This window comes from Musca vetustissima, unplaced genomic scaffold, assembly GCF_032173495.1.
Source record: "Musca vetustissima isolate MV318-11 ecotype Yass unplaced genomic scaffold, APGP_CSIRO_Mvet_v1 utg4101, whole genome shotgun sequence".
NCBI lineage: Eukaryota > Metazoa > Arthropoda > Insecta > Diptera > Muscidae > Musca > Musca vetustissima.
Window position 1 is genome coordinate 632,442 of NW_026886930.1, and position 27,572 is coordinate 660,013.

A 27,572-nucleotide genomic window follows, 5' to 3' on the forward strand; every position below is an offset into this window, starting at 1 on the left:
ACCATGATACCTCATTAATAAAATCAACTAAGAGGAACTATTTAAAAGTAAATACATATGTGAATAATTTGTCCTTGGTAAAATCATATATTGTTAGTCTTTTAACGAAAAATCAATCTACCTTACTTCTTATAGAAGAAATTACATTACTGAGGTATTTTTCCGTAGGCTAAACAACAACATTTCATAGAAAAATCATGAACTTTCTATGGGAAATATTATGAAGTTTTCTATAGAACAAATTATGAAAATTTCTATAAGAAAATTATAAATTTTTAGCGTTATATGAGTCTACTCCAATGCTTAATTCCAATTTGCTCTTACAGCCAATATGGTTGAAAAATGTGCCTAGCTTCACAAAATCGGACCTAAAAGTGAACCAATATTTATAAAAATATATTTATAAAGTTTTGTAGGAAAGTTTGCTACTCAACGAAAACTCAAAATACTTAATTACAATTCAATTCGGCTGAAAAACGTCATCAAAGTACTGAATATTATGGGAGGCTATATCAAAAACGATAACTAATATATCTCAAAAAATTCCAGAGGGGCTATACCATAAAAAATTCCAGGAGTACTTATAATGTATTTTCAAAATGGTGATGAGTTTTTTATCTTCCACAAAACTTTCCTTCAGGAAACCTCGTATCCGATTTCTTTATATTTTAAGCTGCACGCTGAAGTGGCAAAATAATTTATTCCAACTTTTATGAGCTCTATTAAACTGCATAGCTAATTTATGTAATATCCTTTATTATCGGAAAAAAGACTCTTAAAATGCTTCCGACCAAAAACAAAGAAACTCAAAACGCTTCATAGGAAACCACTTGAACTTCAGAAAATAAAACAATAACGTCTACCATTACCAAAAAAATCCCCAACTTTCCCCAAAAATCTCCAGTGTAATTTTATAATACGCTCATCTAGACACAACATAATTTATGCTTTGTTACGTATGGAGTTTTACAATCCATATCCTTTTTAGCAGCAATTCACTTTTATGGCCGTAAAAACATATCTGTATACACGTGTATACTCACACACACACCCGCACAACCACACATATGCATGACTACCTTTTCGTTGTAAAAAATTATCTTTCGCATGCTAGGAAATATGTTTTTTTTTGTCTCTTAACATTTATGGCTTTTTGGGAGAAATTTTGCTTTTTGTTTCATCTGCTTGCTATCACCAGGCATTGTCTATGGGTTATTTGACAAAGAGGACAATTTATGACTTTTTGCCGGAGTATGTACGGTAATGGAAAATAATTATCTGCATAAAATGCTTAGTTATAATAATAATAAAAAAGAAAGAGGAAAACTTTTCCTGTACTTTACTCGCAAAATGACGCTAATAAACACACTTCAACTGTCTCTTCTTTAGCTAATATATATTAATATGTCAACGTTTTCGTAATGTAAATATATTTTTGTGTGTTATATATACAAATTGAAATTAATTTACTGTGAATACAAATAAATAAATGCAAATGTACTTAAACAGGTGAAAAGGAGTTTATTTAAAAAAAAAATAATATATATATATATATATATATATATAAAGAGATATCAATATATGAAGATTTATATCGATGTGTGCGTCTTTTTAAAATGTTTATTTTTTTAAATTAACATCAGTATATTTTTGAATTATCAGAAAAGTTCGTGAGGGCTATTTTCAGTACTAATACGAGGTATGACAAGGTCATTTAAAATAATCCCAAATCAAATTTAATAAAAGAAATTTTATAAATAAATGTTTGTTAGAATAATTTTATTTTATTAGCCTTCTCTTAAAAGACGAGACTCCATGACATTTTGCACACAAAAGATCATATTTTTGTAGGGAAAGTATTAAGCCATTCTATGGGAAAAATCATGCCCTTTCTATAGGAACAATTTTCAACTTTTCTACGGAAGAAATCATAAACATGTCTATATAAATAATTAACGTATCTTCAGCAAAGACTTAAACGATGTTTACAAACGTCCATGGGGGCGTATGACTATTGACATTAATAATACGCACCATGATATCTCCTTAGGAAAAGGTATGAGGAACGAAACTCCGTCACTGATTTATAAAGAAAAGTCATCACCTATCAAAAGTCGAGAGCTCTTCATTAGAAAAAGCAAGTAACTTCTCTTTGGAAAATTTGGAGAATATTCTCTACGAAAATTGAATTTCGAATGGGAAAGTTATCTGCTGAAAAAAGCCATTGATTTTTGTAGAAACTATACATTAATGTTATTTTAGGAATCGTATTGAACTTTTTATGTTCGTTTGTGTTAGAAATATTAAGAAGTTTTCTATAGGGGAAAATCCAACCGAAAAGTTCAGAATATTAACTAAATAGACTTTTCTATTGAAAATGCATCGCCGATAAAATATTCTATTGGAAAAATTTTCACCTGTGAGCTTTTCTATTGCAAAACTATATCTGGTGTAAATTTCTAAAATAAGATTTGAATCCGATGATTTTTCCATAAGAAGAGTTAACGCCGATGTTTTTAAGATAAACATTTCTATGGAAAAAGTCATTCCCGATACAATATTTATAGGAAAAGTAATTACTTATGAAGTTTGTTAACCCATCTTCTAATGTCTTTTCTACTTTTTCTATGGAAAACATTATGACTTTTCCTATAGGAATCTTCATCGGATATGACTTTTTCCATAGAAAACTTAATCTTGAGACTAATTTTAACTAAAGATCTAAAAATCTAAGATTTTTGATTTTTAGTTCTTAGATTTTTAGATCTTTAGTTAAAATTAATCTTAAGATTAAGTTTTCTATAGGAAAGTCATATCCGATGAACATTCCTATAGGAAAAGCCATAATGTTTTCCATAGAAAAAGTCATCTTCGATTTGAAACTCTATAGAGAAATTCGGCTTCGATTAACTATTCTATAATAAAAGTCATATCTTTAAAGCTTTTCTATAGAAAAAATCATCTGCGATAAGGTTGTCGTTTCCTAAGAAAAGCTATGTTTTATGAAAAAAAAATTCCGATGAATTTCCCATTACATTTTTTAAAAGGAAATCATCTTCGATTAAGTTTGCTATAGAAAAAGTCATCTCCGAAGAATATTTCTTTAAAGAAAATTTCCACTCAGAATAAATTGTTCTTTTGTGAAAAATCATCAATGAACTATGTTTTCACATATATGATCTCCGATGCACTTTCTTATATGAAAACTCATTTCAAAGATCTTTTCATTTCAGTACAGGTCTACTTTTTCTACTTTTGGTAAATTTTAAAATGTTCCATAGAGCAAAAAAACTGCAATGATTTTTTTCACTGGGATGGTTATGACCTTTTAGAAGTATATTACTTAAATTTTCTCTTTAGAGACCAAGTTGGAAAATTACCCAAAGTTTAGTTTAAGCAAATATTATTTAAAATCTAATCCCATTACGGATAACCTCCGTCTGTTACAATATGAAATTCCACCTCTAGCATAGCTAGTAGCCATAAAGTGGTGTTGTGTAACTAAACTTCTTTGAGCAGTTTTTGGTCGTTGGCTTGCAAACCACTTTTACTTTGGAGTTTTTGGCTCCCTTGCCAAAAAGCAATTATGTGCTGGTACAGCTTAATGGACGGATGTTGGATGCTGGGCACACAGGTAAACATACAAGCTCATGGGTAAAGTTCTGAGGTTTGCTGGAAATGAAAAGAAACAAAGGAAAACGGAAGCGTAAAACCCCCAAATAACTTTATGCTATTTAAATAGAATTGTATTTTTGGTATGAAAAATATTCATTGAAGAAATCTATAATCCATTTATGTTTCAATTGTAACTTATTGTTTATTCTCCGTCTTTTGTATTATTATTTTTTGTAATCCACATCCTCACCATCCTTCTCGCAAAATTATTTTCTAAGCTTCAATTTCCTTTCAATGTCATACCGCCGTCATCTGTGTTTGCCATGGAGCTTGGTGTACGTATGATTAATATTAAATACGGAAGAGTAAACAATATAAATCATACGCCAACAGTTTCCTGGGTGCTGTTGTGCTGTGTGTGTTTGTTATTTTATTGTCTTTCCAACACTCGACACATTGTTATGAGTTTTTCAACAAGATTCGTATCAGTACCAGCAGAGAGGCACACCTTGGTATGACTTACTTGGCTCCAATGAAGCACTTTCCTTCCCAAAGCATTAATAACAACAATGAGGAAAATAATCACAAACAATATTATAATTCTGGCATATTATTTTTGCTATAATGAAGTTGTGGCGGTGTGGCAGTAAATCATGCCATGCAATTCACCTGAAGTAAAAATGCAAGAACAATAGAAGCCCAACAACATTTAGTAGTTTATATTAATTTAAGTATTCATTCGTTTGTTCATGCATTCAATTGAATTTTACAAGTTTATTATTACTTTGCTGTGCCTTGCCTCGTGCCTCAGCTCAGCACAAGCTTAACTCATGCTCAACATGCAATTTAATTCCAGCGAAACGAACCTGCAATTTTCAAGTGCCAGTGATTTAGTCATTGAGAACTCACCCAAAGCAGTAGTCACGAGAATGCAAATAATTCTAAAACGTTGTGCAGAGCTAACATTATAATCCAAAAGTGGAAATAATCATGGCAAACAAGACACCAACCAACCAACCCGGCCAAGATAAGCTACCGTATACCAGTATAATGGAACAAAATTACTTTGAAATACAAAACTAAAAAAGAAGAAAACATGAAAAACAAATGGAAATTGCAATTTGTTGCACAAAATGATTATCTTTTGCAATTCCACTTTCATCATTCTCTCCGATTCGTTCTGGGGAAATTCATAAGTCCATTGTAGTGCAATTTCTTGTTTTATGTAAACAGCAAAAAAGATAGCATGAAGTTCTTGATAAGTGCATAAACATGCTTGTAAAACATACACTCAAAAACAAAACAATCTATTAACCAAGGATCAAAACTGATATACTGCAGGATAACAGGGACAATGGTTATAGAGTTGTTAAATAAAATCAGCAAATATTTGCATAGCAAACAAATAGGGGAAATGTATAATAGTTGTTTTTATTAAATAATACTTTTCAATATAACTTTGATACATAGGGTGGCGTATTAGTGTTGTGAATAATCATACGCAACCTGGTACACTACATATTTAAAAAACAACAATAAATTCTTGATTAAATGTAAAAAAACGTGATTACTGATGAAATTTTGTATAATTAAAGGCATTATTGAAGAACTTTTCAGCCATGTCTATTAAAATTTTTTATAGAAAAATTCCATTGTCAATGAATCGACAAAGTAAAAATTGAAAACTCAGATAATTTCTCCTTTAGGAAAAGTCCTTCCTTTTTAAGCAAAAAAACTATTCTATAAGAAAATTGTAAAAGAACAATTGTTGTACATGGAATGTCCTTAATAATTCTCATATGAATAGGAAAATTCCCATCCATTGAACTATGTTATAGACAGATGCGCCTCTGATTATATTTTCTATTAGAAATAAATATATTATTCAATTTTTTTTTATAATAAAAGTCATCTCTTGAACTTTCATATAGGAAAAGTCGCCTTTGATGAACTTTTATATAGAAAAAATCATCTCCGATAAACTTTTCTATAAGAAAAGTCATTTCCGATTAACTTTTCTATACGAAAATTAATCTCCGATGAAGGTAAACTTTACTATAGGAAGAGTCATCTCAAATGAACTTTTCTATAGAAAAAATCATGTCCGATTAACTTTTCTAAAAGAAATGTCATCTTCGATGAACTTTTTTATGCGAAAATTCATCTCTGATTAACTTCTCTATAGGAAAAGTCATCTCCGATTAACTTGTCTATATGATGAACTCAGATGAACTTTTCTATAGCAAAAGTCATCTCCGATGAAATTTTCGAAAGGAAATTTGAATTTCTTATAAAAATGTTTACCATAGAAGTACTTTTTTATGGGAAAAGGCTCCTTCGATCGAGATTTTCCATGAGAAAGGTATCCTTAATTAAGGTTTTCTATAGGAAAAGTAATCTCAGATGACAAATTATTACAAAAAGTCATTACATCACCACATTTAAAAAATTCTTGTATTAAAGGTTTCTCCAAGGAAAGTCATCCCCGATGCTGTGGAAAATTTGTCTATACCACCTGAAATGACTTTTGTAATGGAAAAGTCATCATGTCCTAACATCCTCTATAGAACAATGTATCCTTGTTCAATTATGAATTTGCTTGTATATGAGACCTATTTATCGTTTATGAATCCATTCCATTAACAGACTTATTCTTGTACACTACCCCCATAATTGTTGCTCGTTTTATTAATAGAAACTACAAGCTTTTTTTAACTTTTTCAAACCCTTTAGCAAATTTTCCGCCTCGATTTCAAAACGACATAACTTTTCCACTTCAGTTTCGTATTAATACCCTGACTAAAAATTTATTACCTAAAGAAACTAATTAAAAGTTATTGGTATTCGCAAAATCGCAATGAAACGCATCCGCAAATTGAGTACCACCTCCAAAAATGTTTCTTAGCAAAGTGGTGATGATGTTGATGTTGCTATTTTTGTAAATTCATTTTGAACGAAATACCAAAAAATGTGCAGCTTCTATCACCTCTCAAGCCAGATTTAATTATACTTGTGTGGAAAAGTTGTAACACCCATTAAGCGTATTTAATGCCATCGTTAACGCATTTTTAATTGCTTTTAATGTAAGAGAAATCGTTGGCAACATTTGCTACTACCATTAATTTTGTTTAGAATTTTTTGTCATTTCATAGCATGATGTTGGCCAATGCATTTTGGTGATGTTGATAAATGATATATGTAATTGTAATGGAAATAATTAAAGAAAATCCAGTGAAGAATCATTTCATTGTCATTGCCAACAAATGTTGCGAATCAATGTTGCATTCAATTTTCAGCAACATTTGTGGCCAAACATTTGGGAAAATATTGCTTAAATTTATATACAAAATTGGGAGTCCTCCCACAACTCTCTAAGAGCTTGCGCATTAACGCTTTGCTTTGTAATATCCCTACAAGTCTGCAAACAAACTGTTGGACGTGATTTCTGCAGAATTCTTAAGTATGGTGTTCGGTACATCAGGGAATAGAAGGTAAAGAGTAATTACGCACGCAAAGCATTGTTGATTTCACACGCACAAAGAGTAGAGTGGGGGAATTGTTGCCGTTAGTGAGGGCCTTTTATGGAGGCTATATACATTTCAGATAATCTCTGATGAACTCTTCTATAGGCAAATTCATCTCCGGTAAATATCCGATAAAAATTGATATACTTCCGGATAATGGAGATAATGGTTATAGAGTTCAGAAATAAAATCGGCAAATATTTGCATAGCAAAGAAATACGAGGAATATAAAATAGTTGTTTTAACACTAGAAAGCCGAAGGCATATTTGCTTTCCAATTTCAATAAAAAAGCAAGCATTTAATGACACTTTTTTTTAAAAACTTTTTGTATCTCATAGAATTACGTTTATTATAAACAAATCACAAAATTTAAAATAAAAGTGTCATTAAATATATATTATTTGTTTTTATTAAATAATACTTTTCAATATAGCTTTGATATGGGGAGTGGCGTATTAGTATTGTCAATAATCATAATCAAAAGAAAGGTGATTTGCGAATAACTTTTCTAAAGCAAAACTTATCTCCGATGAATTTTTCTAAAGAAATAGTCATCCCCAATAAATTTTTCTACAGGAAAAGTCAACTTTCCCAAAGGAAAAGTCATCTCCTATTAAATTTTCTGAAGGATAATAAACTTTTCTAAAGAAAACGTAACTTTTATCGAAAGGAAAAGACATTTACGATAAACTTTTCTATTGGAAAAGTCAATTCCGATGAACTTTTTTGAAGGAAACATCAAATCCAATGAACCCTTTTATATCCGATAAAGGGTTTTAATCAAAAAGTCATTTCTGTTCATATTTTCCTGGCAAATTATTATTTTTAAGTAATTTTTTCAATAATAAATATTTTTATATACAAGGATAATCATAAATTAATTTTATTTTTTTTTTTTTAATCTTCCCTTTAAGGCCCTACAAGTATAAATTGTTCCCTTGCCAAAGTTCGATTAAGACACCATCGCACAATAATATTCATTATCTAATTCAAAGGTATACAAGAAACGCCTAAGGGGCTCAAATTCAATGTATATATGTGTATCTGTGTATGTGTTGTGCGTGTGACTGTGTTTATAAATCAACAATCAGCAGTAACAACGTCAACAAAAGCGGCATTAAAATAATTCTCATGACGTACCGTAAACATTTGTCAAGAAACAGTGTATCTTTACATTTTTCATTTCTCTGGATAAAACACACGCACACACATACCTGCACATTCCCATAAGAAAGATAAATAGGCACACACACACACACAAATACACCTCGTTTTTGTGTACACAGCTTACAGCTGATTTCAATGAATAACAATCAAGAGATACAACACACGAACACACACACGCACTCGCACAATGACAGCAACAAAAGTTACAATTACGAATGACTACCATACGATGAAGAACAACAACAAGCACCGATAACGTTAGCAGCAACAACTACAACAGCAGGAGTATTGTTACAACAACTCTACCGACCATTGCATTGCGAGCATTACAAAATGATTGAGGGACAAGGCCAGATTTGCATTTTTGTTGTTGCTGTCGTTTCTATTTCATTCGAAAATGATTGATGTTGTGCGAGTGTATATTTGAGTGTGTGTGTGTATGTGTGTTATGTTTGCAAAAACCAAGATAGGCAACAGCGACATTCGAATTTAAAGTAGGCATAAAATTTACATAAATCACACACAGTAACGGAAATTTGGTAGGGTTGGTGAGGATGCGAGATTTGTCAGTTACTGAAGGAATTTTGAATGAGAAATACTGTTTAATTGCGGAGTTTATCGGGTAAGAATTTGAAAAAATATCTGTGAGTTAGGGAGTTGATAAATAAACGTGTTCATACATCTGTGAGACCCATTAAAATATATATTTCAAACAATATTGAAAATCATAGAAGACCAGTTTAATATTTAGAAAGTCCAAAGCCTAAAATTTCGATCCACACATTTTGATAAGACTTTGATGACTTAGACTAAACGGCATTTAAAAAATTCACAGAGAAATAAATAAATACAATACATGAATGATATTTTGCCCTAAAAAGGAATAAACTTAAAACCCCAAAAAATAATAAAATTAGGTTTTAGAAATTCAAAAAATAATAAAATTAGAACACTAAAAAATTTCTATTACCTAGTAAATTCTGGCTCTCCAACGGGTACTTTTACAGAAATTCGTCAGTAGTTGTCACAAAAGGTGATCTTTATATTTGTAACCTGTATTTTTATTTTTAAAACAATAATTCTTGAACTAATTTTTATCCTTCCTCTTGCTCTCTCATCATTAAAAACAAATACCCACTTAATTCACACATTTTTGCATATTTGTTTGTTAGTCTCTTGACATTATTAAATTAGTGTCACTGCAATTTTGAAAAGATAGTTCTGTTCTTCACATTCATTCATTCACTGTTTGTTTGTTTTCTGTTTCTCAAAAGTTCCTGTTTTCCGTTTTTAAGCAGCACACACATCCTCACTCTCCGCTCTCTATTGGTTTCTCTTTTAGAAAGAAGAATATACTACTTTAAGACTCTTAACGTGTTTACTCACATCTACAAAGGCAAAAATATATTTTTGTTGAAATAAGTAGGTGTGTGTGTGTGTGTGTGAGTACGTGTAGGAAGACTGTAGGTGTCATAACTACAAAACTATGAAAAGGATTTTAAGTGTGCAAATGCAAAACAAACAAAAAAATATTTACAAGTATACCCAAGAGTAATTTGTTGAGGAATAGTTTGAAGGGAAATGAAATAAATAGAGAAAATAAAAATAGATAAAATATATTTAATAAAATTTAATTAAATTAAAAAAAAAACAGATATTTTAGTAATTAAAATGTAACCAATTTATTTGTTTATTTATTATTGTTGTTGATATTTTTATCTGCTTCCATATTTGTTGCTCAAAACCTTCCACCTGGTTTATTGAAATCAGGTTGCACAGGTCTATTTGGTGGTAGAGTGTGTGGTCTTCTGGTTCCTGAAATTGGTTTCTGTGGCCCAAAGGCATTAGCCAAAGGTGTAATAACGGCCAATACCGCCAATGCAATAACAAAAATGTATTTAATGGCTTGCATTTTGAATATAAGACAGCTGGAGACGAACGTAAAATTACTGATTAGTCGCAAGCTACCAAGCATGATTATATACGCTTGGTTTTTTCCTTATCACTTTCAGCGCATACAAGGGGAATCACTGCTGTGGGAAGTACCGAAGCCGAAGTGTTGGCTTTGTTTTGAGTTTATTTTATTTTTTATTGTTCAAATAGAAAACAATAATTTAAAATTATTGATAAGTATGTGTCATTGTGATCTCGATGGGCGAATTATATCATAAATATTATAATTACACTGTGCAGCAAATTTAGTTCATAATCATAATTATCGGGAAATTCCAAAATATTATGATAGAGAGGAAAAATAGATGACACGTGTATTGGTATTTTGAAAGTTTACGTCGGGAGGTAACCTAAGAAGGCAATATTTTCACTGTGGCGATATTTCCCCTTTCTAAGACATTTGAAAATATTCGTAATAAGATTCCTCGAAATACTTGCAATTTAGGTAAATGGTGTCTTTGGCAATATTACTGAGGAATATTTTCGTCAAATACATTAACCCTCAGTCGACCCTTGAAATCTCATTTAAAACGGGGTTATAGCAGGTCAGAATATTCTACAAAAATATTCGCCATAGAGGGTTACTTCATGTCTCAGAATATACCAAAACTCGAAAATGAGCCTAAAATTTTAAAAATATGAGAACTCATTTTTGGGGTTAGAACCGCTCTTATGCCGAGTTTGCATAAATTTTTCCCACTAGATGCATGGTATGAGCATGGTATAAGGGACAAAAATATTCTACAGCAAATTTTAGTAATCGTCACTGAACAAGAGAAATTGATATATATATATAACTTCTCAAAACTTTATTCGAACTCTTAAGCATAGTTCTTATTATATATAGTATATATGTATAGTTCTCCTCCTCTGTTTTATATAAATAAAAAACACATTAAGTATTTTGTTTAATTATATTTTGTTTGTAATTAATAACTATATTTTTGTTTAATAAACATTTAAAGTTGTTTTTTGTTTGTCTGTTTTTTATATTTTTGTTATTTATATTTTGTTTTGTTTCTCTTCGTCTTCTTTTTTAAATATATATCATTATTTTTTTGTTCTTTTATATTTTTTGTTACTGTTGTATATTAGATTAGTTTTTTTATTCATTAAGTATTTTGTTATTTTTTGTTGTTATTTTTTTAGTATGTATATATTTAATTAAATGTAAATAATATCAATTTGTTGCTAGATTTAATCAATGATCTATTTTATTTTTTGGTTTGGTTTTCATTAAACTTGGTTTTAAACACTTTCTTCAAACTTAAAATAAAACCTTTTAGAACAATAGTAATAATAAACTAATAAAATTATTTAACTAATATATGTTTTGGTAGTTGCTTTCTTTTTTAAATATATACCCTTTTTGCAGGAAAACAAACAAAAGAAACCCTTCAATTTGGATAGTATTTTTACATATCTGTTTTTTAATATAATTTTTGGTTTTTGTTTGAACATTCTATATGAACTTCGTTTTGTTTGCTTATTATTTCTTTTGTTTTTTTTTTTTTAAATTTTTAAACATATAATTTATGTATAATAGTACAATAGTTTTTTGTTTTAATATTGTTTAAGATAATGTAAACATTTAAAATATTTGATTACTATGAGGCGGATTTTCATAATATCAATTTGTTGCCATTCTTTTTACGTTCAATGCTGCTTTGAAATATCTCCTTTTTCTGAAGATCTATTCAATCGCTTTCTACTCTTACTCTCTTAGAGTAAATATTCGTATTACTTCATACTCCTGCTCTCTCTCTCTATCATTTACCTTCCAATATCATTGTTTTCTTCTCTTACTTACATTATAACGGACCAGAGAGGACTTTTGTTTGTTTCATTGTTTATTTTTTTATCTCTTACATTATAACGGACCAGAGAATGTTCGGTTTTGTTTTAGGAGATCTTGTTACATGTACATACATTTACTCTTGTATATGTATGCGTGTGTTTGTCTTTATGTTGTAATAAAGGTAATTAATCTTTGGTTTTGTTAAATGAGTGATAGGTATATGTAAGTATGTATATTTTTATATTTTATTACTTGTGTAGGTATGAATATATATATGTTGGTATGTATGTATATAATGTATATATATTTTATATATATGATATAATGGCTTTATTTATTAGGAGTATAAATAGAATATCTTAGAAGGTACAATACTAAGGTATGTTGTATGTGTTGTATGCATTGTTTTTGTTTTTTTTTTTATAAATGTAAATGCAAGACGTTTTTTGTGAGCGTGGTTCATGATATAGATGTATGAGTGTGGGTTTATGTATATGAATATTTATTTTATGTAGATGACATGTGAGAATGTTAACGAAAGTGATTGCTGTTTTGTGTATGTGTTTGTGTTTGTGATTGTGATTTGCTTTCATTTTCATTGCACGTTGTAATGTTAAGCAACATATTCTAATTAGAAATCAAACAACAAAAACAAAATTTGTTTATTCTAAAAGAGAGAGTGCCTTGTCTATTTCTCTGTTGTGTGTATGTGCGAAAGTGGTTAAGAGTAAGTAGAGAAAATAAGTTAGCAGAAAATATTTTAAATATTGTTGTTAGTTTTAAATAGAAAAATATAAAAAAAAAACATTTTAAAAAGAATTAAATTAAAGAAAAATTTGAAACGAAATTTTTATTATTATTATTGAAGAAAAAGTTCCCTAACAGACTTTCGGCCTCGTCTCACAAATATGATGTTGGACGATCGAAGAGTAAAAGCTCGTGAATTTCTTGGCGTTATAAAGAGTTCATGTGATGGGAAGCTATCGATATTACTGATCGTTTGGTTTACAGAAACGTAGTTGTAGGGAAGGTTTATAGAAATTAGCCTGCAGGGAAACTTAATTCGTTTATAACCTTAAATTTTAAATTCAAAATTTTAATTACCACTTAACCACTTTCTACTGCTATTTGTTTAAGTAATTATCTAAGTATGTGTTTGTGTTTTCTTTTTTTCTTATTGGTGTTGTGTTGTTATTCTCCGCTTTGTAAACTTATGGACCATTTTATTTTTTGCTGTTGTTGTTTTAAAAAAATACATTTATATTAAAAATAGTTTATACATTTATAAATTATGTATGTATATTTATGAGTTTTCATATATATATATTTGTTTTTTTTTTCTTGCTTTGGTTCCATGGATCTTACGAATTTGTGTTGTTCAACATAATTATTTTCCATTTGCTGTGATATTTTGCAAAAAATATGCAATTGAAGAAATATATTTTTATCAAAAAACATTAAACTGATTTCCAAAATAAATTACAATAACATTTTCCTTACTAGCAATTAATAAATTAATCCAAAAATAAATAAATAAACACAAATTCTTAAATAAGTTAATCATTTTATAGGCCAATTTTTACGATATGTTTCTGTTAGTTTTTTTTCTGTTATTCCTTTTTTTCAGTTTCAATTTCTGCTTTCTTCCCATGCTGATATTTTTTTGCGTTTGCTATAATTTTTTTTTTCGTTACGAATCTGTAGCTCCTTGCCAAGTTTTTTTGGTTTGCCTGTACATAAGGTATATAAGTGATTGTATATAGTGGTTGTGGAATATATTTATATAGTAAGTGTATATTAGGTTTATTCTTTTGCAGTTATAACAACTAGTGGGTCTTTTTTCATTCATATAGGAAATCATTGCTTAACGAACAAAGTGTTGAGGTTTTACTCAAAAGATCCGAGGGGGAAAATAAATTCCCATTGTAAATTGTTTGTTTAGCTACAAAACACAGTTTCCGGTTAATAATATTAATAAGCTATTATAAATAATTCTATTTTTCTTTTGTACTGGATTTCGGAAAACTGTAAAGATAACTTGCAATTTTATCTATAAACATTATCTAGAAAAACAAAGCCAACTGATAAATAGAATTAAATAATAAATTGGATGGGTAATGATGTGATGCAGCTGATGATGATGATGTTGATTTAATGGCCTTATTGTGTGCCAAATGGGTTACCACCGGGAATATCCAAGTTGCCGCCAGTGGTCTGATACGTGCCATAGGCAGTGCCATTGGGATTCATTTCGTTGAGACGGGTATTGGATAAAGCACGCGGTATGGGATTGCTGGGTACACCATGTGGAGCCAAATGGGAAGTTTCCTCAGCCACCTGGAAACAAAAAACAACAAAATTAAAATAGAGGATACATTTTTCAATTTGATTCTCTCTCACCTGACGCGGATCCTCAGTTGCTGGAATTTCCGAAATAAAACCTTCTTCTTTGCGATAGAAATTCACGAATATAAAGAATCCCAGTACAAACAGACAACAAATACCATACCAACGGAATGTGGCCGTAGTACCATAATACGTCACAAACATACCGCCAATGATGGCACCACAACCACGCCCCAGTCCATGATGTATACCCTGCAAGACACCCTGTGATGATCCCCTCAAATGTTTTGGGGTATTATGGGCAATATATGAACAGGAGGCAGCCCACACAGCAGCATGAGTAATACCTTGCATCAGTTCGAACGGCAATACCATCCAGGGATTTGAAATATACGAAATATACAGGAAACGTATAACATTACCCATCAGGCCCAAACACAACACCTTCACATGGCCAATTTGTGTTATCAAACGGAAACTAAAGAAATAGGCAAATATTTCCGATACGTGATTAATAACCGAAGCCACACCGAACAAAGTTGGTGAACCGCCGAAATCCTGCAGATGCCAAAACAGGAAAGTGAATATCAAACCAATACCGAAACCCATAAACCAGGCCACAAACAGGAATGAGGCTGTCTTCAAATCTTTAATGTGGGTCAGCACAGTCATCCATTCAGGCATTTCTTTGTTAGTTTGGGCAAATATTTTCGATTCGGCACCCATTGATGGTGTGGGTCCAGCTGCCGTAGTCCCCGTTGTTACACCACTGCTACCACCACCTACTGCCAGAGAGGGCAAATTCAATTGGGCAGCCAATTGATTCATCGATTCTTCTTCTGCCTTTTTATTGGGATCAATAACATCCTGCTGCACCTGAGGTTCCAATTCTATGGGATCATATTTAAATGTAATCTTTGTGGCGGATATAATGGCACAAGTCATGAGTACGGTGAAAATCGCGAAACAAACATTGTAGTTCTTTTCCATGTGTCCGGCACCGCAGGGATGATGTGAAAAGGATGTAGAATGATCCAAAACAATACCGACAATGAACATGGAAATACCCCAGCCCAATGAGCCGAACATACGTTGATGGCCATACTTATCGGAATCCTCGCCGAGCAGGGTAATAACGGCAGAATCGGCGAGTGTAATGGCAGGAGCACTAAAGAATTCGCCAATTAAAATAACCAGCAGCAGGAGGAAGAAAGCTTTTTGAATATCCTGCAAAGGAAGGAAAGAAACAGATAAAATGTTAAAACAACAAAAAAGACAATTTTAGTAATAGGATATTTTTGAGGATTTTCTACTTTAAAATCACAAATAATATGTTTGACAGAGGGGTCTACGATCTGAAACGACGGAGTCATACTCGGCCAACTTCTGTCCCTTCAGTCCATTGTGTAAAAGCAAACTAACTTTTCAGGGTTAAATCGAGACTGAAGTTAAAATTCAAATTTAAATCCCATCGTTCCATCCCCACTAAAGATCCCATTACTCAGACATATATTAAAATAATCATATCAACTTACCGGTGTCCTATAAACCATGCTAGAGAAAATCGGTGTTACATAGTCATTATGCTCCTTGGCATCATAGTTGCTTACAAAACGTATATGGACGGGTGAAATGCCAGCATCAATTCGGGGAAATATTGAACGTTTGCGTCTAAAATAAATTTTATTCGAAATTTAGCACAAATATCTTCAAAAATAATACCACCTCCCTACCTTGAATGTGTTTCTTCTTCCAACTCATCTGACATTGGTTTGGTAAGAGCTGCCTCTATGGCCGATTCATTATCGAATGTTTCAACACTGTCACTTTGCAATTCGGCCATATTAAATGCTGACAAATCACGTTTCGAACGTGTATAGGTCAATACAAAACCGGTGGCGTTACGTTCTATACATTTGACCGGTTCGGGTTTAATAAAACTCAAGGGGATGGTAAACAAAATCCAACAGGCCAATGAGCCTAGCAGCAACTTTTTTCCTTGGCGGCATCTGTAAAAGAATAATAGCGATACATTATTTTCGAAGTGAAGAGAGAGAATCTGATAATTTTTAATACACACCTATCTGCATAAGAACCCCAAAATGGTGCCGACAAAAACTCCACAAATGGACGCATACCAATTAATATACCTAAAATGTAAATAAAAACAAAATTAACATTAGTTTATTTGAATTTGAGGTTAAGAACGAACGTTTTACACCATAACTTCAATATGACTTCAAGAGTGAGGTTATGATTTAAAAAATAATATTTACAAAAATACGTTTTAAATAGGATGAACATTTTATAAAGCAATTTAACATAACCTCAATTTTGTTATTTTCTAAAACCACATTTTATAAATTTAAAATTATAACTGATTATTTTTTTCATATTTTTGTAAACTTCCAAAATGTATTCACTTTTTTGTTTAATTTAATATCTAATAATTTTTAACTCACCACACTGTCCCGGATTCATGCCCATTTGTTTAAAATAGACACCCATCAAAGGGAAAAGAGAACCAAATGCAGCATAGAAGAAAAAGTAAAAACTTTTCACTGGTATCAATTCATGTTCTGTGGGGCCAAACAGCATTTCCACAACATCGGCATGGCTGCGTATTTTATTGGTAGCCTCCTTGGGTTCAGGATAACTGAAACAAAATCCCACAATTAAATTTCACTTCAAATCCCTTAAAATTTATCTCACTTACAGATTTGGATCAACTTCCCCTTCGGCCTCAATATCAACTCTTGGTCTGGCAGCCACTCCAAACGGTTGCTGGGGTATAGCTATTCCTGCTCCTCCATAACCTGCAGCATCTTGACCATAACCACCACTACTTTGATCATAGCCTCCACCATAATCTCCAAATGTTGGCTGCTGCTGTTCATAACCACCACCGCCGCCTACACCAGCGGGATTACCGAAAGGATTTGCTCCACCACCATATTGATCCATTATGGATTATTTGTTTTATTTCAACCAGACCACCAGTCGTCGTTTTAAACACAAACAGTTTTAGCCAGCAGCCTTAAAATTTTTTGTATCTAAATAAAGATTAAAAAGGAGGGAAAAGTATTAAAAATTAATCGCAAAAATCGTCAGAATTTCAGGGTATATTTCGATGAGATTCTTAATAATATGGCGCCCAACGTGATCCAAGAATCCACAATCCCGAATTCAGGTTTGGAACTGTCCATGAGTAATATCAACCTGGGCTAGCAGTACTTTAACCACGGGGCCGAAATAGATTATCCATAACAATATCCTGAGTTCAGGTTTTGAACCCTACTTGAGAAATGCCAACCAGAACTAGCTAGACCCTAACCAGAGTCCCGAATAAAGTAAATCGTAAATATATGTCGCCCAAGGATAAGCAAGAACCCACGACACTGAGTGCAGGACTGGAACCGTTCTTGAGAAATGCCACCCTGAGGTAGATGGGCCTTAACCACAGTGCTGAATAAGGTGAATCTTAACAAAATGGCGCCCAACGTGAGCCAAGAATCCACAATCCTGAGTTCAGTTTTGGAACCGTCCTAGAGTAATACCATTCTAAGCAAGCGGGACCTCAATCAAAATGTGGATCATAACAATATATCATTTTTGTATTTTTAAGAGCGAGAAAACAAACACTGGCATTAATGCCAGTATTTCTTTTTAAATTATTCTATTTTCTAATATTTATATAATAACATTTTTGCTAAGTGGGTAACTTGGGATTTCATTTTGAGAGAGTTGGTTGAGCATTAACATCAATAACCATATGTAAATAAATCTGCATCCATCCTTCGGATGTTAAATTGATGGCGTCACACTTGCTGCCCACATCTTTTTGGGGCATTCATTGCCAGACAAGGACATGGTACTTGCCAAAAAATTACAACAACTATTTCAAATTAAAGAAAACAAATTAAAAAAATAAAATAAAATATTTTCCAATCAACGCAAAAAAAATCTGCAGACTCTGTGTAATTTTTTTGTTTACTAAACATTGACATTAAAGCTTAATTTTTATATAATCCGCCAATGACCCTCTTCCTTACTTACTGTTGTGTCTGTCACACATTTTTTCTTTTTAATTTGTTTTTATTGCTTTTTTCTTTGTTGTTGCCTTGCACTTGTCAAATGTTGTGCTGAACTGGCTGGTTGGCTACCATGAATGGATGGATGGTAACTGTCAAAAAAAAAACCCAATTTTTATATAGATTTTTTGTAGGTATACTCACTTCAGGTTTTCATATGAGAAAAAATGAACCCCCCAAACACATGGAATAATCTGCTTAGTTTGCAAAATTTTCATCACATACCAAATGAAATTCAAGGTTATCACTACAAAAATGGAATATTTTTTTAAAAAATGTTTACTTAAACACTATGCCACACAAAATCGGTTGCCCTTTTAACAATTTTTAATTGTTCTTTTTAGTTTCTTTTTGGAACATCGAAACGAAAAATCACTGAACCAAAGGAATGTTGTAATTTTTTTCTGTACACTTTGCCAGTTGTTGGTCTTTGAAAACTTTGTTTCCTTGCAAAAAGAAACCCACACTATTACCTTCTTTTAATTTAATACTTTTTGCTTTTTAGTCATTGATTACGTTCTTAACTATAATAATTTTTTTAATTTCCTGCTGAAATAATATTATTTTCTATATTTCTATTTCTATCGATTTTACCCGTGATTGTTCTGTTTGTGTTGTACGCTTACTGTAAGGCCAGACTAAATCCTATGCTGTTGTGTTAGCTTTTTTCCCCCAATATCTTCGTTTTTTTCTCTTCAAAGCTTAAAAGCTTGTTTTCCTAGTTTCCTCATTTCCTTTTCGGACTTGAAAAAAATCAACAACAAACATCCCTCAGCCATTACCTGTCATTTGTATTTAAGTGTTAGTGTGTGGGGGTTAAATAGCAGTCTGTTAATTTTGTAACAGTAAGAGAGAGGAAGAGAGAGTGAATCTGAAGATTATTTTAACAGTGGACGTTCATTTTGAAATATTTTTATTGTTTATTATAGCAAATAATAAAATATAAAAGAGAAATAATTTAATTTTTTATTTCCTTTCAAGAGAGGGATTTAAAATATTAAACCTCTACAATCCTCCACCATTAGAAATGCCTAAAATAGGTCAGACTTCAATCATGCCAATTCAATTCAGGATTCCACGAGGTAATAAAAATATGTGGAAAGTGGACTAATTTCCGGTTTATAGAAATTACATTACAGAAAAACTTTTATTGAAAGCTTTGTTAGTGTTAAAAGTTAACATAAATCCTACAACACTTTGCACCCTAAACCACCCCCCTCATTTTTAGACATGCGCCTCTACCTACAAACTTTGTTAACACGGCGGCAGAATGTATGGCGCCTGACAAAACAATAACAAAAAATTCCGGACATTCCATCTGTCATTTGTCAGCAGCATCAGAATAATGACATGTAGATTCCGTTATTATAATGGAATCCTTTTAAACCTAAAGTACTTCCGTATTGTATTGTTTATGGGAACAATTGAGGGTATGTTTTTAGTGATGATAATGAGGGGGTACTTCAAGAAAACAATAATCAACCAGGAAAATAGCAATTGACCGTTAAATATGCAAGAGAAACACAATAAATGGAGATGATAGAAAAAAGGATGAAAACTTTTTTAGAACAGTGTCTAGAGCTTGAGATGTATCCCTATGGTAATGTAAATCTATAAACTAAAGCTACAAATGTATATAGTATTCATTCCAAAAGAAAACCAACAATAACTGAACTATCGCATATTTTAATTTACTTAAGGAAGAAATCAGGGGAATTACCCCAAAGGGGAAGTAATTGTTTTCCAAGAATATTTAAATATATTGTCTTTGGTTATTAAGTATTGCCTTATTACAGTCGGGAACCCCCTTGCGATGTCATCACTTGTCTTCTATTTTCAAAAGACACTGATTAGAATACGAAACCACATTCACAATTACATACACATTGACATTTATTAATGAAAGACTATGTATAAAAACCTATACTGAAATGCTAGACCCTATCAGTTGTCATTCGAAACCCTTTGAATAATCAGCTACAATTCAATATGAAATTCTTAATCTTGGTTGCAGTTGTTGTTATTGCATTATTTGGTGCCTTGATTGAAGCCAATCCTCAGAGAGTGAGAATACAAACATTACCCTACTATCCACCACCCACCAGGCCACCACGTCCAATTCTGGTTTGAATTTGAAGACATAAAAAATATATTGGTCTACAACAAAAAATGTAAAATGATTTAAAAATAAAAAAGCAATAAAGAAAATGCGTGAATTTAAATTTGTTTAAAACTTAATACATTAGATATCGGATATAAGAAACTCAAAAATGCCGGAGATTTCTTTCTTATATGCGTTTTTTCTTATATGGAATTGTCGAATATAAGAAAGTATAAATATTTTTGATAATCTTTCATATATGCGATTGTTTGTTATAAGATGTGCTTATATCCGATATCTATTGTAACTAGGGTAAATAAAATTAGTTGAATGGCATTTCAGAATATTCAGGCAAGGAAAAACAGATCAAATTACTTGAATGGTATTTCAGAAAAGTCAGGCTAATTATTTTTATGTAAATATGTGTATATGTATTCACATAATGTTTTTCATATTTTTCTTTTATACAGTTTTTGTGAGAACAATTTTTTTCTCTTGCTTTTGAATTCTATAAAAAATCCAATACTTTGCCAGTTTCAATTCAATTAAAAATACCTTAGTATATTTTTAAGTTTTTTTTATTATTTTTTATTATTATTACTTTTATAGATTAATTTATTGTTTATTTTTTAAGCCAATCAAATAAGGGGCAGACTATTTTCGACGATATTCGTAAAGGTTTCTTTCGGCTGTGGCTTCTTTTATATAAAAAAATTGTTGTTTATTTTGTTATTTGTTATTTTTTTTTTCATTTAAATATCGTTCATCACTTGTTTTCAAGAAGAATACCATTTTTTGAATTAAACAATTAATAAGAAAAAATTATAAGAGAGTTTTTAATGCCGGTTTCTTGCTTGAACTATGGAAATTTCCAATGAATATATCTTGCTTTGAAAAAACGGAAATATTGGTGAGAATTGTGGTTGGTTTGACGTTACAGGAATGGGGGAAACTGGCTGGCTGGTTGTTTTGTTGATAGGTTTGTTTATGTCTATGACAATTTCTTGGCCTTCTGATATAGGGTATCGACAACTTTGCCCATGTTTTGTATGGTCTCTAAAACACGTTCGTAGGTTTTGTCGGTGGGAGTCTCTTCGAAAACAATTAAAACTCCTTCACCCTGATCCAAGATGCCCAGGAATTTCTTATCCAAAATCATTTGTGACAATTTCTTTTCCACCTGTGGCATGGGCAATTTAATGCAATCGGCAACGTGGGAGACCTGAAAGAAAATACAATTAATAATTTTGTGAATTTTTAAAAATTAATTTAAAATACATACTTGCACACGAGAATAGGGTTCAATGATGCGACAAAGATTCTGTTCCAACATGGTATCATATAGAGTACCCAAGTGAGCCTTAACAATAACATCTTCAGCCAATTCCTTGTGATAATCCTTCAAGGCCTGTTGGAAGTCAGCCAAAGAACGTTTGTGTGAGGCCTCGGCAACTGATTTCATGGCATCAATATCGCGACCTGAATATGTAATGGCCTGCAATAAAACATATAATTTTCAATATTGTTTACATTTAAAGGATTTATTGTAGCTTACCAATTTTCCGCTAACAATTTGATTAACATCATCCGATTTACCTAACATAATTTTGCACAACAACATATATTTGAGAGCGGTCAATGCCTTGTTATTGTCCACACTATCGAAACCCTCAAAGGCCTCATAGAAATAGGAGAAGGCTGTCTTGAAATCACGTTCATCGGCGGCGTGTAAAATACCCGATTGCAGATCCAATGAGGCCTGCACTTTTGGAGGACAATAAATGGCATTTGCTGTGGTACGGGCAGATGTTAGAGCAGCACGAGCTTTTGGTAAATTACTTAAAGCATGATAGGTTTTACTTTCCAGCAGTTGTACCTCAACCAAAAGGTTTTTATCATCCAATTTTTTCAATTCTTTGAGGAGTTGTGAACCCAATTGCAAAGCATCGGTGTACATGCCAGTGTCAAAGTAGAGAGCAATCAGACGAGCCTCCAAACTCTGACGTAGGAAGGTGCGTTTTTCCTGTTTAGCCCATTCAATGCAATCTTTACATAATTGAACCTGGAAAAAAGTTCAGAAATATAATAAAATTTGAATATACAAAATGAGAAAAGACATTTTAAAATTGTGGGTAGGAATTTAGACTCCTATCATCACAAATGAAAAAGTTAACAATAATGTAGGCCAGATAATTTTATTATAAAATATTTTATAAAGGTTGTCTTCCAAAGACATATTTCCAAATAAATGTTTGTAGTACATTTGTTTCAAATCCGTTAACACTGCAAATATTGCGCATTTTACTAATTGTCGAATCTACGCAACCTCATTGTTTACCAATACAAGGACAACGCACAATGCAAATTCATCTCAATGCAAATAATGACTGACTTTGCATTCAGTCCAATGACCTTCTGATGAATTTGCTTATTCATCACCGCGCTAAACTTACCTCAATACCGGTGCCAGCATCCATATCCAGGAACATATCGACCAAAGATCTCACCAACTTTGCAGCCTTTGCCTTACTGATCAAACTAAGGAAGGGGCGGGTAACTTTAATCAAATCGGCCAACTCCTTGGCTTTGCCCTCCTGTTTGTAGAGTTCACCCAACTGCAAGATGCCCTGTTCCTTGATGCGTATAAGCTCCTCATCATTTTCGGCAACTTCTTGTTCTCTGATGATTTTGTTCAATAGTGAAATGCCTTCCTCGCGGTTGACAGTTGACAGAGCTTGTGCTCTTTCAAACAAAGTAGCTCCGGCCATATTTATTTTGCTAACCGAAAAGAAATTTTTGCAAAACAAAAAACTCAATAAATTCGAAGATATTTTTCCAGTTAATAATGGTTGATGGACTTACCGTTGTTTAGAAAACTTATACTGTAGTAAAATTTGCTTGAATTTCTAGAACTCTTCAATGAAATGAATTTATTATAACCACCTCTTAACAAAAATTCGCTTTTTATTATTGGTTTTTGCCAGTCATAATAGGGATCTATAGTTCTGTTTGCTGCTAATCGGTTTTTTGCTGTTGCGACTAATCGATAATTGTTTGTCGACTATAATTTGCGCTCTCTCCCTCATCTGTTTAATGACTACAGACATAGCTAATATAAGTTAAAAAATATAATTATATAATTTAATAATAAAATACATTTTAATATTAAAAACAAAAAGATTTAATTCTATTTGTTTTTAAAAAATAATTAAAAACATTGATTGCTATTAACTTATATAGGTATTTTAATTGGGATAATAGTAGATTATTGTAAGTTGTGAAACAGAGCAAATGAAAGAAGCATCCAATAATTAAATGTGTATTTTTATTTTAAAGTCAACTAAAATATTAACATCTCTTTTAAAATATTACTTATTTCAGGTTTAATTGTGATTCTAATGCATAAATCAAAAATGCCGGTATTACATAAAAATTCATCTTGCATGTCTATTTTCAATTATATTTCATCCGGAAAAAGTTTAAAAAATAACCCATTAACATAATTAACATTATAATTATATGAGTTATGGCTATCATCCATTGAGTGTGCCCTATCCATTGATTGTGTGTTATCAATTGAAAGTGAATTGTAACAATTCACAATACCACTATTGTGAATGAGTCTCCCAAGTGAAATGTAAACAACAAACGATTGTGACAGTAAATTATTTTCTAAAGAATAAAATATCGACAATTATTAGTATTTCTTATTAAATATACTAGCTTTAAAATAAACAAATTTGCACAAATATAGATTAGTTAACTTGTAAGTAAAAATGGTAGAAGAAACAACACAAACGAATCGGTCAAGGTCGAAAATGGCCCGGCCTAAACCTGTGTATTTGTGGACCGTAGTCGATGTCTTGAAATGGTTTCGACGCGTAAACAGTGAATATTTGCATTATTTGGAATTATTCTCCAAGGTAATTTAGAAACACTTTCATGCAAAGCAATATTTAAATAACATCAATATTTACCTTACAGAACGATATTACGGGCAGGGCATTGTTGCGCATCAACGATTCGTCTCTGAAACGAATGGGGGTAACTAACAATCAGGACCGTGAAGCAATTTGGAGAGAAATTGTTAAACAAAAACTCAAGACTGATATTATGGAAATTCGTGATATGGAACGTATTGTCAATCAACATTCTATGGCCAAAATTACACATCCCAAAGCGTCGACAGCGGTAGCACAAAAATAATTGTCGAGGGAGGGGAAGAGTAGAAATTTTGTTTTCTTTTCTATGGAACAACGAAGTACGTACATACATACATAGATAAATGATTAGTAAGCGAACATACTCGAAAATCATCTCTACAAAAAAAACCAAGAACAACAACAACAAGTGAAACACTCAACAACAACAAACAACAAGAAAATACACAACACCAAGTGAGCGGTTGTACAACAAACAAAACAAACAAGTGCTGTAATTTAAGATAAATTTTTAAGTTTAGAAAATTAAATTAAATATACCAAATGAATTACATTCATATTCTATATGATATATATAATATATACACACATACATATAATTAATTAATCTTTAACAATTTTTTTGGAATAAATATCAAATATTCTTACATAAATTGAAATGTATTGTTGTTGTTATGCAAATATTATTGTTTACTGTTATCTAGCAGATAATCTTTTAGATTCATCAGTGTAACTGACCTTAGACTACTAAATGAAGATGGAGGGTCTAAGATCGCACTTTTTTTTAATTCAAATTATAATAATGAGGTAAAATATTATTGATGTAAATGATTTTCTGTTTAATACTCTATCAGTATGACGTCTATATTGAATTGTATAGGGTTAGTGCCATAAGAAAGTAAAATATTAATTATTTATTTTGGATTTTATTACAACAAAATATACAAATACTTCGCTAGGAAAATTTGAATATATTGATTGATTAAAATTATATTTTGTGTTTAATATTCTAAATGATGTCGATATTGAATTGTATAGGGTTAGTGCCATAAGGCAGTAAAATTGGGACAAGGCAGGCATTTAAAAATATTTAAAACAAATACTTCGCTTGAGAAAACTTGTTTAAATAAATCTGTCTGAATTTTTAAAATAATTTCCAAAGGGTTTAACAGACAAATTGTCGATTTTTGTATTTGATCCCTTCAATATTTATGATAGGATATTATTCCGTTTTTGGTTAAAATAAAATCTGGGATTTTTTTTTAATTATCGGTTGAAAATATGACAAACTATCACATACCAACATTTTTTTAATTATCGGTTGAAAATATGACAAACTATCACATACCAACTAGATATGCATATTTTTGTCCGAATTGCCCGATTTTTGAAACCTTTTTTACCCGAAAATTTCGTTAAAAACTCCAGCCCCATACAAGGGTACAAAAGAGAAACCTTGCTTATCTATAAAAGAATGGTTTCTAATTTTTTTCCATTAAAATAATCGCCATTATTCTTTAAAAACATCTAAAGTTGGCATCACTTTTCATATTTCCTCTAATCTTTACATGTGTGTTGGAAGAATATAGTACAAAATTTACTTTTTGTCCCATTTTTAAATCAAAATGTACAAGCCGTTTAATATTTGAGATACGATTTCGACAATAACAAATATATAGGAGAAACCTCAACACATTGCCTCTTAAAGGACAGTACCTTTATTGTGAATAGTCATTTTATGCGAGTAGTGGACGAACATTTTTCTTTTTATTATTTGGGATAAAGAAAAAATAACATTGATGAGAGAAAAAAATATGATGAAAATAGTTCACACTTTGATTACTAAAAATGTGTATCGTTATTGTGAATTGTCATTTAACAATAACATTTTTAATATATCAGTATTATTATTACTTGGTACTTTCTACATTATATTTGAAATGCAACAACGCCGCCCCCCATTATTATCCAGAAACTACCAATTTCGTACCAATAGTTGTACCCTCAACCCGCATGCCATCTCTGTTCTATACTTTTCTTCAGTGTTCGCTTCTGTTGAGGTTCAGTTTACATTTGGATCTCAGTGAGTGTGCTACGCCATTGGCGGTAAGAAGTTGGCAACGGAGCCAGCAAAGTATGGATATACCACTACTATTTATGTGGCGACTAATTAACCAAATAGGAAACAACAGAAAAAAATTATTAAATCAAAAAAACAAAAATTTCAAGTGAAATAAATTTCCCCCAGAAAAAATTCTCTCCAAACGATTTTTTATTGTGAAAAAATAGATTTTCGGATTTTTATTTCTGAATTTTCGCAATATTTTTTCTTCTATTAATTCGTTTGGTTTGTTGGAGGAGAGTGTGGAGTGAGTGTGTGTGTTTTGTGAATTATAGTGTGTGCTCTGTGTGCCATCAATACGTTTTTTAATTCGTGGAAAAGAGAGGCGCATATCCCCGGTTGGAAAAATGTAAGTATAGTTATCTCTTTCGCTCGTGTGGTGTTTTGTTATGGGGGGACAGTTATTTATTTTTTTCGGTGATGTTTAAACTTTTGTTTTTATTTAGTATTTCTTGATAGAGCCAGGGTTGCCATGTTCCAAGAATATGCCGTGTTTTAAGGCAAACTCTTGGGGGTAAATGAAAGAAAGAAACGTATAGAAAAACAACAAGAACAACATGCGTAGTGTTATCAATTGTTGTTGTAAAGTTAAAAGGTCGTGTACAACAACGTCGACGACGACAACAGCACACACACACACAGCTTTAATGATAAACGTTTAAAAGAGGCAATTTTATTTTTATAACACATAAAATATATTTATTTTGTTATTTTTTGTAATTAATGTTTGTAAACAAAAATATAAATAAATAAATTATTAAATAAACAATGGGGGAAATGCATTAAATAATTAAAAAATATACGTAAAGCTTGTGCGACATATTACATGTGTGTGCCGATAAAAATGTTCATAAGTAACCGTTATTTATTTGAATACTGGTGTATCCGACTACTTCCGATTTGCTGATATTTG

The 27,572-nt window shown here is 31.4% G+C and overlaps 3 protein-coding genes across 3 annotated transcripts; 1 reads left to right on the plus strand and 2 right to left on the minus strand.

Moving 5' to 3' along the window:
- Positions 1-14,110: 14,110 nt before the first annotated feature.
- Positions 14,111-17,368, minus strand: LOC133334417 (major facilitator superfamily domain-containing protein 6). Its single transcript, XM_061542712.1, has 7 exons — positions 17,121-17,368; positions 16,867-17,060; positions 16,485-16,554; positions 16,138-16,413; positions 15,940-16,075; positions 14,459-15,631; positions 14,111-14,395 (listed from the first exon to the last, which is right to left on the minus strand). The coding sequence occupies exons 1-7, from the start codon at positions 17,366-17,368 to the stop codon at positions 14,219-14,221; spliced, it is 2,274 nt and encodes a 757-aa protein (XP_061398696.1). The 3' UTR covers positions 14,111-14,218.
- A 4,154-nt stretch (positions 17,369-21,522) lies between these two features.
- Positions 21,523-23,595, minus strand: LOC133334422 (26S proteasome non-ATPase regulatory subunit 11). Its single transcript, XM_061542718.1, has 5 exons — positions 23,459-23,595; positions 23,050-23,374; positions 22,152-22,658; positions 21,879-22,091; positions 21,523-21,818 (listed from the first exon to the last, which is right to left on the minus strand). The coding sequence occupies exons 2-5, from the start codon at positions 23,362-23,364 to the stop codon at positions 21,588-21,590; spliced, it is 1,266 nt and encodes a 421-aa protein (XP_061398702.1). The 5' UTR covers positions 23,365-23,374; positions 23,459-23,595; the 3' UTR covers positions 21,523-21,587.
- Positions 23,596-24,370: 775 nt separating this feature from the next.
- Positions 24,371-24,802, plus strand: LOC133334415 (protein aveugle). The gene is made up of 2 exons (XM_061542711.1): positions 24,371-24,519; positions 24,581-24,802. Exons 1-2 carry the CDS (start codon positions 24,373-24,375, stop codon positions 24,800-24,802), a joined length of 369 nt encoding a protein of 122 aa, XP_061398695.1. The 5' UTR covers positions 24,371-24,372.
- Positions 24,803-27,572: the final 2,770 nt, after the last annotated feature.

What these genes read in the sequence shown, in the direction of transcription:
- LOC133334422 (XM_061542718.1), bottom strand. Translation starts at nt 23,364, where the DNA reads ATGGCCGGAGCTACTTTGTTTGAAAGAGCACAAGCTCTGTCAACTGTC. An exon ending in ATGCTGGCACCGGTATTGAG is followed by an intron (nt 22,659 to 23,049) that starts GTAAGTTTAGCG and finishes ACTTTTTTCCAG; the next exon opens with GTTCAATTATGTAAAGATTG. An exon ending in AAATTGTTAGCGGAAAATTG is followed by an intron (nt 22,092 to 22,151) that starts GTAAGCTACAAT and finishes GTTTTATTGCAG; the next exon opens with GCCATTACATATTCAGGTCG.
- LOC133334417 (XM_061542712.1), bottom strand. Translation starts at nt 17,368, where the DNA reads ATGGATCAATATGGTGGTGGAGCAAATCCTTTCGGTAATCCCGCTGGT. An exon ending in CATGAATCCGGGACAGTGTG is followed by an intron (nt 16,555 to 16,866) that starts GTGAGTTAAAAA and finishes TTTACATTTTAG; the next exon opens with GTATATTAATTGGTATGCGT. An exon ending in GAAGAAGAAACACATTCAAG is followed by an intron (nt 16,076 to 16,137) that starts GTAGGGAGGTGG and finishes AATTTATTTTAG; the next exon opens with ACGCAAACGTTCAATATTTC.
- LOC133334415 (XM_061542711.1), top strand. Translation starts at nt 24,373, where the DNA reads ATGGTAGAAGAAACAACACAAACGAATCGGTCAAGGTCGAAAATGGCC. An exon ending in ATTTGGAATTATTCTCCAAG is followed by an intron (nt 24,520 to 24,580) that starts GTAATTTAGAAA and finishes TTTACCTTACAG; the next exon opens with AACGATATTACGGGCAGGGC.